The 15,845-nt window shown below is 35.9% G+C and overlaps 1 protein-coding gene across 2 annotated transcripts in view; it reads right to left on the reverse strand.

Annotated features, from left to right (window-relative positions):
- The window catches only part of Gabrb2 (gamma-aminobutyric acid type A receptor beta2 subunit), a 248,619-nt gene that overhangs the window by 26,787 nt on the left and 205,987 nt on the right, over positions 1–15,845 (reverse strand). The window contains exons 7-9 of one of the 2 annotated variants that reach the window (XM_004629407.2): positions 12,262–12,399; positions 10,364–10,516; positions 6,857–7,101 (exon numbers count right to left, since the gene is read on the reverse strand). In XM_004629407.2, the coding sequence (XP_004629464.1) occupies positions 6,857–7,101; positions 10,364–10,516; positions 12,262–12,399 (536 nt within the window). The remainder of the gene's footprint in view (positions 1–6,856; positions 7,102–10,363; positions 10,517–12,261; positions 12,400–15,845) is intronic. The other variant, XM_023713143.1, reaches the window with a different exon arrangement.

The raw sequence follows: 15,845 nt of genomic DNA on the forward strand, positions 1-15,845 counted from the left end.
TATGTTTAGGGCCAATTATGACTTAGTTTTAAAATCAGAGAAATAGTAGCAAAATTAAAGAAAAAGAAAAAACCTGAGAAAGACACTTCCAGCTACCATAGCTAGAATAATAACAACTATTAATTGAGTGCTCTTTGCCTAGTAATGTATGAGATCCTTAACATAATTGTCTCCCTCCACCCTCTCAGCAGTTCCATAAAGCTAAAATCAGTGTTTTCAATTCGTAGTTTGGAAACTTGAAAATGATCAAAATCACCTGGCTCATAAAAGACAATGCCTGAATGTGAACGGATCTCATTCAGATGCTAGATTCCCACAAGCTGTACCCCTCGGGAGTGCCCCTTGTCACTTGTATCTTGGTGCATCTACAAATTACAGGTTTAATTTAAAATCTCAGATTTGAACTGTTAACAAAAAAGCTCACATTTGAACGGTTAATCCTCATTATACATTCTGAATATGAGTTTAAAAGAGGGTTCAAGGGACAGAATAAAGACACAGTCAAGGAAAAAGATAGAAAGGAAGATATTTAAGTTCATACTCCATTGTAAATCATTGAGCACCTCTTCAACATACTATTTTATGAATATAAGACTCTTAAAGGGTCTTTATTAATAAATTAATAGAGTATTAACTCTCTGATGCCATCAACTAAACAATTTAATGCACAAAAGAAGCAAATTTTCTTCATGCTGAGGATATTATGAGTTTTTATGTGACTTTACTGAGGCATGAGACAAATTATATAGTGTGGTTTGATTTGAATTTTGAAAAATAAAACATTCTTCAATGATTTTTTTATCATAAATCCAAGTTTCAACTTTCACTCACATTTTCTTCCATATTATACCCATTCTACACAGAATAGTACCCAATTAAATCTAGCAAGTTTAATTTCAACAAAAGTTTCTAAAGTTAAAAGTTGCAACATCAGCAAGCACATAAGTGAGATAGCCTGAAGGCTCAGACATAGTAAGTGCTAAAATACAGAAGAGATTAGGACCAAAATGATAATTAAAAATCTTCTACTCATCTCTTTTTCTGGACTCAATTACCATTTTCCAAATAATCTTCTATCACTTAATAAAAAAGAAGTAACAAAATATCAAAACAAAGTAGCAATTTACTGATTTAATCATACTTGGTGCCCAACCCAAAGGTAATACAAGGAACAACAAAAGATGTTGAAATCAAAGCAGTAAAATTAAGGAAGAGCATGAAACATAGAAGGTACAATAATGTAAGTTTATCTGACATCCTTATCAGTGTTTATATAGACATTTATAAGTAGGCAATATAAATCATTGCCTCGCCAAGAAATAAAAACTAAAATAAAAGGAAACTAAGTGTTTGTTTCCCTTCAAAATCCTCTTCTTCCAATTTGCCTGGCAATGTGAATGACCATTTGCCATTCAAGAAGGAAAACACATGAAGATTCATAAACCAAACTGAAGGTACTCACAAAACAAAAAAAAAGGACCGTATTTGAAGTTCATTTCAATCACAAGTTTTGACCAAGAATAATTATGATTATTCTTAATTACTATGAAAGCACCAGCCCTGCCAGGATAAGACTTACTTTACAATAAATAACAACACAGCAACAAAGACTGGATGCAAGTGAAACATTCTTAGACACAAATCCAAGACAGAAATTATCTGGTCCTGAATTTTGAACCAACCAATTCTTAGTTTTTAATTTCTTGCCCAACTAACAACAGCAGCAGCAACAACAACAACAACAATAACAATAACAACAATGACCCACAAAATGCCATCAGATGTAATAATACTCCAAACTCTCAATACAAGTGAAATCTCAAAACAGGATCCATTCACCAAGACAACAATAATTTTTCAGTGGAATACTGATGCTTAGGTCCATTGAGAAGTAAACCTGGGAATCTCTACTAGGGTCTTAAGAGAACACTTAAATTATCCCCAAATATCTATGGACACATAATGCATAAATAATCTGCAAAGATCGCAAGCATTATTTCAGCGGGAACAGCTATACAAATTGGTTCCAACAGAAATACAAATAAATGGATTAAAAACTGGCTATCTAACCGTATACAGAGAGAAATCGTAATTGGTAGTCCGTCTAGTTGGGGAGAGGTTTCCAGTAGGGTCCCACAAGGATCGATATTGGGTCCCATTTTGTTTAATATCTTTATAAAAAATCTGGAAGACAAAGTAGAGAATGTGCTAATTAAGTAGACTGATGCCAGTAGATTAGGACTGGAGTTTAAAGTAAATTGGATATAGATAAATGCTACTGGTCTTTACAAAGAAAGACCAATGCTAACAGAGAATGGGAATGCTAATTAGTCAAGTTTTAAAAAATACAGCATTATTTTTTAAATTTAATACCAGTAGTAGAACTAGATTGAAAAGATTAGCATATTTGTATTACAAAAGATTATGCACAATAGAGACAATATAGAGTCATAACACCCATGAATGCTAAATAAACAACACCTGGAAATAGAGACCTTCCAAGTGTAGCTTCATTTACACAATTGCTGGTTCTGGGATTCTCAGTACCATAAGAACATTGGAGAAAGTTCAAATGTACAATGACCAAGGTGGTGTAAAGGCAAAGGTTAACTACATTCTCCAACATGCATATATTTAGTAGCTGGTAGAAAAACAAACTTGGAAATAACATAAAACTTCATTTTGAAAAAGGAAGTTGAAAATTTATCTGTATGAGAAAAAATAGGGAGAAAAATCAATCAAAAGTAAATTCTATTAGAATACACGAAAGTGCACACACACACACACACACACACACACCCATGCATGCACACATGTATGAATTCCAAGGACAACAGGAAGGATTACCCTAACTCTAGGGTAGGGATCTCATATTATTTCCTTTTGTTATTTTTATATCTTGGGGAGGTATTATAGTCTTTGAAATATGGAAGAAGCCATTTTGGAAAAATATTCAGAGTTCTCATATTGTTTAAAAATATTAATATTTTCTGATTTTGCAGGAGAACAACTGTGAAGGGGCATTTGTTTATGGACCTTCATGTATGGGTACATGAGATTTTTTTAGGTGAAGTCAACTAAGGTAAACATATTTGCTAATGTAGGATGAGCTTTTCAATTTTGCTTTATTTTTATTTATTAACACAGTGGAATTGTCACTCAACATTAGCAGTAAAAACTCCAGGACTTAGAATATTTATTAACTTTGCTATGCAACTCTCACTACTGAACTTTCTTAATGAATTTTAGTTTTCATACTAGCAAAATGAGAGGACAAGATTAACTTTAAGAGATGAACACTCTTGCACAGTTTAAATAATTACACAGAAAAAATGTGGAAGTCTTTTTTCAAGCAGCAGTGGGCTCCTGCAAGCACTAGCTTCCCATTTTTATCTTTCCCTAACCTCAGGTAAAAGTAGTTTTAAAAAGTTAGTGGTGGCGAACCTACAGAATGCAGGAAGCAGCAAACTGTGTGTCACGGTTGAAAAATCTGAAAGCGTTCATTGAAACTTGTTTAGGTATTCAGGTACATCACTTCCTTCCCTAGGAAACTATCAGAAGTGAAAAATCCAATTTCTGTCCTAGAGACTGATTTTGTTTGAACAGACAATAATACTTGGAAGATTGTATGTGCCCAATCTTTGGAAGAAAAATAAGGTTAGAATTACAGTTGAAAAGAATGTGATGAAAGGATATTTCTGATGATAAGTGATGACGTTGTTAATGAGGACGACACAAAGGCAATCAGTGTGCAATCAGAACCCAGCGTAAGACCCTTTCTAACGTTTCATGCCCAGATGCATAAGAATCATGGGATCTGAAATGTTACATGGACATACTTTTAAGATCATCAGTATGGCTATAGGTATTGATAAGAAATAATTGACAAAGTCGTAAAAATAATGGATAAAATTTGACTTTGTGGGCTCACCATAAATTCTACAGAGAACAGCCATTGAAAAAATAATATTTTTGCTTTACTATTAAAAGTTTTGTTGCTAAGCATTCTTTTTAAGATAATATTCTTTTTTAGGACTGGGAATGAATTCTACATCCTAGACCATGTAAGATGTGCAAGCTAGGGCTATCCCTACATCTGAAGATAACATGTTTTATTTTGTAACTAAAAATAGCCAGTACTAATATTTTATTAGTATTTACCAATTATTGAGTGCTTATCATGCACTAGCAAGTATGTTATCCTCTTTATACATTATCAAAATAATCTTTATGATACTGTAACGAGGGAGCAATTAAGCCCGTTTTATAGATAAGAAACTTGAAGGGTCAGATAAATGATTTTATTGATTACCACACAGCCATGAATGGGAAGGCAAATGTTAAAGCTGTCTTCAAGATACATATTCAGTAGTATTGTGCTAAGCTCCTAGAATATTGCTACATTGTGTTGATTGAAGAAAATGGTGATTTCACATAATGCTAACACATAGAATATGAATGTAAGCATGTTTTTTCTGGGCCTCAATATCTCATGCTTGCGGCTGAAGAACTGAATGCTTTGCTGAATAGCAATCTGTTATGGGAAGCTGTCCTAGACATTGCAAGATGTTTGGCTGCTTCTCTCCCTGGCCGCCACAGATTGGATACCAGCAACAACTCCCATCTTCTTGTTTTGATAATCAAAAATGTCTCTAGACAGTAACAAGAATTCCCTTGGAGATCTACTTCTTCCTGCTTGGAAACTACTGCACGGAAAGATTTCTAGGGATCTTTCTTATTCTCTTATATCCTATGACCTGAATCACATGTCCATACTCAGTGAGGAGGACGTTTCTATCCTAGGAGGTACCTGCCCAGGGAACTATTCTCTAATTCTGGCTCAGTACAATTGAATTTAGAGCTAACTAAAGCTTTTCAAGTTCAGTATAAAATCTCCACTGCCTAGATCTTAAATTTATCATTTAAATGCAAATTAGTATGAAAATAGAATAGATGAAAGGAAAAAGAGATCAGATGTTATCTTATTAAGTCAGCCTTGTATTAGGGAATTGATTTAGATTCATTTCAAACTGCAGTCCTAGGAGATAGTTTTATTTATTCATTCTCTTTTCTTTACCAAGGCTATAATATCAGGAAAATCATAAAATTGCTTTAGAAAGTACTCTGTACTTTGACAGGCTGAGCTAGCCATAAAGTGAGGTAGTTATTATCACCTACCCACCTACAGATTCCAGTAAGGAAGACACTGGGCATTGGAAACTAATGATTTACTATATCCTATGGTTTGTGGACTTTTAAGGGGCCATGCTTAAAATTTGCATCACTTTAAATATCATCTTCCGGATTAAAAGTAGTCCAAAATCAAATATTAGATCTATGGATAAAATGTGGGAAAGCTAAGAGAATCACAAACCTCCACAGGATTTTCTACAAATGAATCCCAATGCTAGAGATCATTTTTTTTCTATCTCTGAAGTTAAGGTGAAATTGGAAATATTAAAATGCAAATGGAATTTTATAATTATTGTTATAGTAAATAACTACAGCTGGCCTAAATGTATTACTTCTTTCCCGATTGTATAACTATGAGCTAGTTATTGCATCCAATGTTACACAATATTTTATAAACACTATTTAGGGAAATATTAAATCGAGACCATATTTTTTTTATTCAAAGGGTATAAATCTTGGCTAAGGGTAAACATATACAGTTGCTCTCCTTAGTGTAGAAAATATCTCAACAGCAAACTAGAGAAGGTTACAGTTTGGGTTTTAGGAGGCTAACTCCATGAGGATTGCTGTCCCAAGCCTCTAAGTGAAGACTCTTGGATACAAATTAGTACAACATGGTGAAAATTTAAGAACTATGATGTCTGCTTATACTCAAGACAGTCAAATAAAAGTATTGGGTCAAACGACCCAGGCTTCCATATTATTTTTTATTCCCTCCAAACCATTTCACTGGGGAAGTACAGTTGAGAACTACTGACCCAAAGAATAAAAAAGGACCTAAAATTGTGTAGGGAATCTTTGCATAGGGCCTGAATGCAGCAAGCCTACAACCTCACATAATCATGTGACTCCTTCTATCCTGAGTGACATGTGCATGGCATGAAGTCACTGTGTCATTTAATAAGAAAAGTTATTCATTCCCCACATCTATCCTGATTACTTTAAGGACGAAGTCTTAGTTTGTTGTTTCTGAGTCTTCAACACATCTCTATTCTCATTTATTTCCTTTCTTTTTCTTTTTTATGTATTTGGTTGTTGTAGGGTCTCACTACACAGCTCACTCACAGTGACCTTCCTGTTTTCAGCCTCCCCAGCACTGGGATTACAGGCATGTGCCACCATGATGGAACTCTGTGGCTGGCTCAGCCCACCCTGGGAGTGGGGCTGGAGGGCATGTGGCATCCTGGATCGAACTGCAGTCCCTGCACTTGCCTAGGCAGATGCTTTAGTCTGCTGAGCTATCTCACTGGCTCTGCTTATTTCCTTTTGAAATCAAAGAGAATGGAGATCTAAGGTCAAGAGTCTTTGTTTAGTAGAGAGTTTAATAATATACTTTGTGTTTATTCATTTAAAATTATCTTTAGCAAGTGAAAACAATTAGTGTGACATGAACTTCCCGTTTTAATTTAAACAAGGAGAGAAACTTCAAAGAAATATAAAGAAAGATGGTTTCTTATGGGGAAAAAAAAAACCATAGGTGGTTTTGAGATGATGAAGGTTTGGGCAAGCCCTATCATTAACTCATAAAGGACCAAATTTCAGGTGATCAGTTGAGACCTTAACTGTGTCTTACTGTAAATGTGTTCTGAGCAAGGTGTTGCTCTCCAAGGATAGCATTACTGTATGAATTAAGAAACAAGAAGGGCTCGCCTTCTACATTTACCTTATTGACATCCAGGCGCATCTTCTCATTGTTGGCACTAGCAGCCTTTTCAGCTGCTTTCTTTTGGCGCTGGGGTCCCCTCCCAAAGAAGATGTAGTTCACCAAGGCATACTCCAGAAGTGCCATGAAAACAAAGACGAAGCACCCCATGAGGTACATGTCAATGGCCTTCACGTAAGGGATTTTAGGGAGAGTTTCTCTAAGGTGGGTGTTGATTGTGGTCATGGTAAGGACAGTTGTAATTCCTGAAAAGAAATGACAGCATTAGAGTGATAATAGTCCTACTACCTTTCCGTTTTCAGACTGTGTAAAATGTTAAATATGCCACAATATCTTTACAGGGCACTTATTACATACCAGTGCTGTGGTAGGCTCTGGAGTTATATGTAAGCTAACATGAGCAATAATAATTTTGTAGGACTTCCTTTAGTAGTAGTTTTCACTTATATTTATATATGCAGTGATGATTAAATATGCAAAAATATGAATTAAATTTCATATTAAACACATATAGAAGGTGGGAATTAAAATGGAGAAGGCCATAAATCAGGGAGAAGAGATCAGGAAATGGATACTTCTGATCTGGTTCCTGAAAAACAAATTCATTTAACCAGAAGACCAAGAACTGGAGTTCAAAGGATAGATTAAGAAAACTGGTGGGAGAGAGAACTTTAAATCACAGCCCATTAAAGGTTTTGAAGAAAATCATCCTAGGTATACCACTCTCATTAACTCAGGGTGGGCAGAATGGGGAGAAAATGGGGGTAAGCAAGGGATGCCCCAAAGGGAATTTACTATGAAAGGCAGTTAGAGCACTGGCCGGCTCCAAGCCAGGAGACATAAGCGCAAATGGAACGTAGGCCAGTTGGTAGCAGTGTCAAGGATGGGAGAAAAGCACACAGGAGAATAAAGGGCACCAGCCACAAGGCTGCCAGAACAATCAGTGCAAAGGAGGGAGAGCAAGTGTGTTACAATAACAGCACCAGTTCTGAAATCAGTGAAGCACCAGTTTTGAAATCAATGACCGTGTTCCACAGGCGGTACAGATGATGGTCAGTGTTCAGCAGCCAGAAGTGAAGGGAAACAGAAAACAGGACACACTGCTCTTCTGCTTTGCAATCAGACAATTAGGTCCACAATGCTCAGATAGGTAGCATGTTAGAGAGTCTTCATGGGGGATGCTGCGCTGGGTCAGAATGGAATTGTGGGTCTAGTTAAGGGGATAGTTCTCTCAGTGGAACATATTTTTGCTCAAAACCAGAATTGGATGATGAAAGCATTGAGAGTTTAGAGTCTGGAGTAAAGTGCAGGTTGGCGGCAAAATAGTGATGTGAAAATAGCCCAAGCTTAGAGGTCAAAATCCCAGGGACAGGAAGGGATAGGTCAGTCTTTGACCTACCCCCAGGATATTTCTAACTCTGGAAACTCACTCTAGATACTGCGTGCTAGTGCATTCATAAAGGTAACTTTCATTTCTATGATATATGTGAGGGCACAGTTTTCTTATTTAGCTTCATCTCTCTAACAATAACATCATAGTGTTTATGTTGTTTTTCTTCATTCTTATTAAAAGCTACAGAAAATATAAACTGGAGCTGTCATTTTGCTTTACAGTGTCTTGCAGTTTTCATGTCTTCTGTAGTCACTTGAAGACATTTTCCAACTTAATTTTTTACTTTATCCTTCCCACTACACATTAGCCTATACTACATGCATGTGTTCACACATACATGGTTGGATTTGCCATTTATCTAAACCTCATTTTCAGGTATTTCTGATCTTATTAGCAAATTGCTTACATAAGAAGATATTTTCAAACTTCCTTTTCAAATGTGAGTGAATCATCCATCGTTTCTATAACACAAACAAAATAGGCAACTGGTTTTAACTTTGGGGAAAATAAGGTATCACTAGATTTTGTTCCTTCTTTCATTCCATAAATATTTACTGCATATCTTCTCCTATGTGCAACACTAAATAAATATCAATTAGAATGGAGGTCACCTACACAGGGAGTTCTATGGCTTTCTCAAAGTCTAATGCACAGGGTCTGGACTCAGTCCAGGAGTCTGGCCTTCTATCCTGCATTCTGGAGCTGTCACAATCTAATATTAACAACAGCCAAATGACCCCATTAAATCTCAACTTAAATCACATCTTTACTCAGTGGCTCTCTATTCCAATTGAGATAAAAGCAGAGCTTTTAGTACAGCCCTCTGAAGCTCTCTGTGATCTTTACTGCCTCTCCTCAACATTATCTTAAGTACATCCCTGAACTCTTCACTGTCTTCCCTTGTCTGCTTTGGCTTATTCCTCCTAGAGGTCACTGAATAGCCCAGCATATTATCATCCAGACATCCGCCGGTTCTTCATCTTCTTAAAAGTCTTTATTCTAATAGCAACTTCTGAGAAAACCACTGTGATTACTTTAAACTACACTCCCTGGTATACCCAAGCATTCTTACCTTACTCATTTCCCTCTGTAGACACACCCTGCGATAAGATGCATGTGATTATTTGTCTGTCTTTTACTCCTAAAACATCATTTCCAGATGAGGTCTGCATTTTAAGTGTTCAGCCCTTTTTATGTGTATGGGGTACTGGTTATGAACTCAGAGCCTTCACACTGAGCTACATCCCCAGCCCTTATTTTTATCATTCCTTTGGAATAGGGTTTCCTTAAGTCACTAAGTTGCCCAGGCTTGTTTTGAACTTATAATCTTCTTTCCTCAGCCTCTCAAGAGTTCTGGAAATGTAGGCCTGCATGCCATGCCCAGCTTTACCAAATACTTTATGAATGAATAAAATAATGACTTTCTTAAGAAAATAATGACTGAACTGGGACCGCATGAGGAAGAAATCAACAATTTAATGTCTTTAAGGGAATAGTCAGAATTCAATACTATGAAGATTTTATAAAGGTCTATTTATCTGGAGATAGTAACAAATATTAAAGAAATAGAATTCATATAATTTACCCTCTTTTTCTACTGTTATAACACTTTAAAAATCTGGCACATAAAAAATGATGCTTCAGGTGACTTCCTGTTGTTCTTTTGTTATAGTCTTCAAACTATGCCCTGTATGCTACTTGAAAACCAACCACACAATCCCTTTTGCTTCTTCATTGGCTACATACTACATTTCCTTGTGCGACACCCAGGAATAATGAAAACACGGAAGGGGGCTCTTCTCATGTAAACAAGCCCAGATACAAATTGAACAATTATGCAAGCAATAATACATGAAATATGTAGCAATAAAAATATCAAACTGATGAAACTAATTTCATTACCAACAGCTATATGGTTAACTAATTTTGACAAGGAAGCACTTTAGTTCATGTTTAATTGATTTAATGCTGAATCAGAACCCTGAAGTCGAAGGGCTACACTCTTGCATAGTGCAAGGTCCCCTCTGACCATGCACTACAGATGCCTGGCTAAGGCAGGCATGCGTGCATGCATGCACGGAGCCAGGGCCCACATGCATTGGATTACTGCCTACCTAATGCCACTCTTGCCGCTGAAGCATCATAATTAATCCAGAAGGAGACCCAAGAGAGGATAGTAATCAAGATGGAAGGCATGTAGGTTTGCAGGATGAAGTAGCCAATGTTTCTCTTAAGCTTAAAGCTGAGAGACAGCCTGGGATAGGAACCTGAAAAGACAATTTTAGCACATCACCATTATTAATCAGTTATAGTAGATACTTCCCATTAAAGGTCCATATATGATTTGTACATCTCAAAATACAATTTCAGCTTGGGGTAAAGGAAGCTTTTCTGAGCAAAATGATCCTGTGAACACAGGCTTTTAATTATCAGGAGTTACTCGGTATGGAAGGCCTCCTGTATTCACAAGTAGTTAAAATAATCCTTGCTGTCCATGTGCAGCCCCATACACCACACTAAGGACACTCATTCACTGACAAGACAGCTTGGATGTTCCCTTCGTTCACTTGCTTAACTGTTCCCCATCCCATGTGTTAATTTATTTATTTATTAATTTTTTGTAGAACCAGGAATTGAACTCAGGCCCTTGCACTTGTCAAGAAAGCCCTTATTCCACTCAGCCGTCTTCCCAGCCCCTATGTTTATTCTTAAATGAGAAAATGCTGTGATCATAGGGGAAAAAACCCAGTGTCTTCTGAAAGATGTGGTTGGTTCTGTGATCAGTGGCAAATGTTTCAGGAGTGCAGATTTGTACAAGTTTTCATGTTGTATGCATATTCTTTATTCTTAATAACTTAACTGCCCATGTCAGATGCCAAAGAAACCCTTACCCCCCAAAGAATTACTGCTTTTGAGCAGGATTTATGATAAATATGACTAAAGGATCAGTTTATTAAATCTGGATACTTTGATGATGGTGATCTGGGAGATTATTCTGTAGAGAAGATACATGGGCCATCATGCTTATTTCAGTATGTGGTACATACAAGGACTTTTCAAGTTCTAAAAGAAGCAGCATTTAGTCTCTTTGGGCTCAGCCAAGTATCTCAATATGAAAGGAAAATCATTTCCAGTAAGAGCACATCTCCACAGTGTTCAGGATTTAGAGGACCTCGCACTCAGGAAAAGTTTTGCTAGAGCAAGATGCCACTTTGAATCTTTATGATTCAAAAATGCTTCTTGTTTGAAGTGGGCTGCAAGGATATGAATCCTTGAAAGGGAACTCAATTCTACATTTAGTCCCAGTATTGTCTTTTTGCTTGCCTATGGGATTCATTTCAGTGAGAAAAACTTAGAGATGGATAATCCTGCAGGTTTACTTATTTTTTTTTCTACTAAATTAGTATCTAGCAAATGACTACATCCCTTGGGTTTTATATGTAAAAACTGTGCTGGTGAAATCAAGTGTGGCAATGTGAAATCTCACTTCCTTAAGGATAAAGGTGGGAAGACATCAGGATGATCTCAACGTCTGGAAGCAGTTCTAATTCTAATCTGGGTAAAACTGGAAGGAAGTTATAACCCTTTATAGAAAATGTGAAATCCTCCTACTCTACTGCCTTTTGAGAATTTCACTGTGCTCCATCGAGGCTGAATTCCTGCCTGGCAATCCTGAGTATATTTTAAAGAATTGTGATGCATCGGAATTCTATGGGACACATAAAGTGGAAGGACAGCTGTGATGTGGTTCTTTATTTTACGTTCTGTAATCTGTCTCTAAAAAATAGTCCCTTTTCTGGCAAATAAGAGACATAGACATGACCTTCTCAGCTTTGCTAGCTATGTCTTCTAGGAAAGCATGGAACCCTAGGCTGGGCAGGAAACAGGATTTTCACCAGAAATGTCTTGTAGAGTTGTGAGCCGTCCCTGGCACACAACCCTGAGCGATGTGAACTCCATGACAACATAGGATAAAGCTTCTTTCCCCTGAACCATTTTCCCTCATACGAACCTGTAGAAAAAACAACCTTTTTGGTGATAAGTTTGTAATCCACAATGGAGAACTGTGGAAGCTCAATCTTTGTTACTCCTGTCACTGCGTTGTCATCCCCACGCCAGTAAAACTCTATGTCATCAGTGGTGTATCCATCTGGGGAAAGAAACACACAAGCAATTCAAAAAGTGGAAACAAGCACAAAGTGCAGTACCTGTTTAGAAGGTGCGCTGTGTACATAATAAAAGCTACAGTTGGCTATTTTGTTGAATGTTATACTTAGCATTTGAAGTCTGGTACCACATTGACATTTAATACAATGATTCATAAGGCAAATACATTTAGGCCCACACAGAACAACAGGCCTGAGAAATGGACAGCAAGCATTCTCCTGAAGAGAGAGGGGGATAGTTGGGCTTGAACATAGCGCTATGGGGTTCTGATTCTTATTCTATAAAATGCGATCACATGATATCTCATCACATTCTTCTAAAATGTACTGAGAAAATAAATGAAATTGTCAGTTTAGTAATGAATGTTATAAAACTCTTACTCTTAATTCAAAATATTTGAATTACAGTACAGAGGACTTCATATCAGACGAGATTACAAAAAAATAATACTTTTCAATAGCATAAACATGAAATCCAAAGTTGGTATTACAACATATACAATTTTAAGAAATTGAAAGTAATGCTAATTTCTACAGTTCTCAGTAATAAATATAAACATATAATGCAAATTATATATTGATGATGCATTTAAGTGCTACACATTCATTCAATCAACAATTTTTTGATAAACACCTACTATGTTCATCACTGCAGTCCCTGGAGAAAGGAGTCTGTTAACAAAGATATGTTCTATGTTTCAATTCTACTTTCAATCCCTGGGCTGAAGTAGAATTTTAACAAATTGATGTAGATATTGTCTTATTAAATATTACCTAAGTGTGATAGGTAGCACATATTAGACTCTAAATAATGCTAAACAACAAATACTGGGGCAGATTCCAGTGTATATTAGTACTTTAGAACTCTCACCCTCAACAATTAAAAATATATATTACAGCATACATGAAAAGATACTGTATTTGTATATTATAACATATGAACACAAAGAACTTTTATGTCTGGAGAATCAAATATTTTCCCAATTTAAGAGGTAGGCAGAGTTGGTGTTGCGCTCTCAATTTCAAAAGCAAAACAAAAAGTCCAAAAGATACACAATACATGTTGCATAAAAATATTCTTTGACATGCAGGCATTTAGTGTGACCTGGAAGGCCAGAAGCAAACCTTTTGAGTTAATTCTAGGTGATTTTCAATGCATTGCCTTTCATTCCTCCTAAAAAGAGAGTTAAACTTTTTCAGAGGTAAATGGAACATCAGCTCCATCCTAGCTCAGGCAATGATGATTTTTTTTCTTAAACTGGCAGTATTTATTTATTTTTTAGAATTAAAGTCATTTTTATTTGATGCAGAAGTAGTTCTTCATGAGAATTATTAAGCATTTGAGGCTCTGGTTACACAACTATAGGATTTTGAATTATAGGTAATGAGTTTTTTAAAGGCTGCTTAATTATAAAAAAAAAAAATATATGAAGAAGTCAGAATGTTGGGGTTTTAACCGGCTATCCACCATCAACATTTCATTAGCATGATCTGAACTACAACACTTTGTTTTGATATTGTGTTTAATTCAATTTTAATTTGCAAGTAAAGTTTAGCTCACGATAGTGCCTTCCAAGTAATAAACTAATGACAACATCTCAAATGCAACTCAGTTTTCATTAATTACACAGATCTGCCAGTTATGAAATAGTTGAGTGTCAATGAAAATCCTATGTTAAAAAAATAAAGAAAATCCTATGTTTAATAAAAGCGTGTAATAGAAAGGGCAGTGGATCCTAGAATCAGACTAGGTAGTAATGCATTTGCATATCGAATTGTAACATATGAACACAGAGAAGGTAATTTATGAAAGAAGGTAGTCATTTCACGTTAAAACAGACCTAACCAGGGGTCTCTTGGCTGCTGGAATAATTCCAAGCAGCTTAGTACAGAACAGCAACTGCCAGTTGTTGGTTCAGGGAATAGGCCTTCTTAGCCAGACATCATTTCTTTCATGGACAGCTAACAGCCAAACATTTGGTGTTATTACTTCATATGTTTAGGAATTCATGACAAATGCTCACTCATCTACTCAGGGACTAGCTCAAAGTTCTGAGCTTTTAAAATAAGCATCACAGATAGCTCTCCAGTGAAGTGCCACATGAGACATTCAGAACCATTTGTCTGGCAGATCAAGATGATTAAGGTAGGGATTAGAATAAGGACATAAACTGTTGCCAATTTTTTTTTCACTCAGAGCTTTACTAAATGCTTGACTTTCATTATCTCACTTAATTGTCACAATTGTTTCTCAGGTGAGCAATAATTACATCACTATTTTAAGTACTTAGTCCCCAGATTACAAAGTAATTATTTTTGTCTTCATTTCATGGTTGCAAAATCAGGGACATTAAACAACTTTTTAAAAATCACACAATGGGGTAAATGACTCATAGTATGCATTGATCCCAAGGAGTAAGATTTCTACCATCTTCCTCTTCCTAGGAAATACAGAGTATGTCTAAAAAGTTAAATATTTATTTTGCACAAATGAAAGAATGAATGAGACAAAGATCATCTCTCAATATGACGCATAGAGATCCAACTCTAATACAGAATATATTTGCTCCTTCAGCTTCCTATCCTCCTCACCTTCCTTAGCATATCCTTCATTTGTCTGTCCCGATAAATATTAAAACAGAAGCCATCTATAGGCAGAGGGAAGAGAACAACGTGGCCATCTCAACAATATGGTATAAAAGATGAATATATATTAGTTCTTCAACTGTCAGAAACTAAGAGCTACATAATTATTGAAAGTATTTGATATTTGATGGTGTGAATTATGCAATAACTTTTAAAGGCCTGGTGATCAAATATTATTGAGTAAATAAAATAATTATTTAATACCCACATGGATTCGGGCAGGTAGTCTGTGTGGTGCTTTATCCAGATGTTTATCCACTGCGAAGAAATCTAATATGCTTATAGTTATGTCTCTTGATCTCAGAATGGTACTTTGCATATAGTGGGAACCAAGTGGACATAGATATAGAGAACAGGAAAAATACTGCAAGGCTTTAAGAATAATTCAGATGTTCATCATTAAATTTTTCTGCCTATATAGTTGTTCCAAAATTATATCAATAATCTTTCTTAGACTTCATTTTATTATCTATCTCTTGGCAGAGTTGTATTGTAGATGGAAAAATTTAATAATGCTCAAAATACAACTTGGATATAATAGTCAGGAAACTTAGCAGGTAGATTTTTAAATAAGAATTACTAAAATAGAAAAACAGTTGCATACCATTTTAGTTGTTATTTCATGAACCCACATGGGTATTCACACAACGAAAGCTTAGCTGTCTGACCTTACTTATAGAACTTTTTGAAGTGCTCAGGAACTAACGATAAAACATTCAAGGTTTATTCCAATGTGTCACATCTTGGACCTTAAAACAGTGCAGCAGAGTATTGCCCATATAGC

The sequence above is a fragment of the Octodon degus genome, unplaced genomic scaffold (assembly GCF_000260255.1).
Source record: "Octodon degus isolate 3935 unplaced genomic scaffold, OctDeg1.0 scaffold00029, whole genome shotgun sequence".
NCBI lineage: Eukaryota > Metazoa > Chordata > Mammalia > Rodentia > Octodontidae > Octodon > Octodon degus.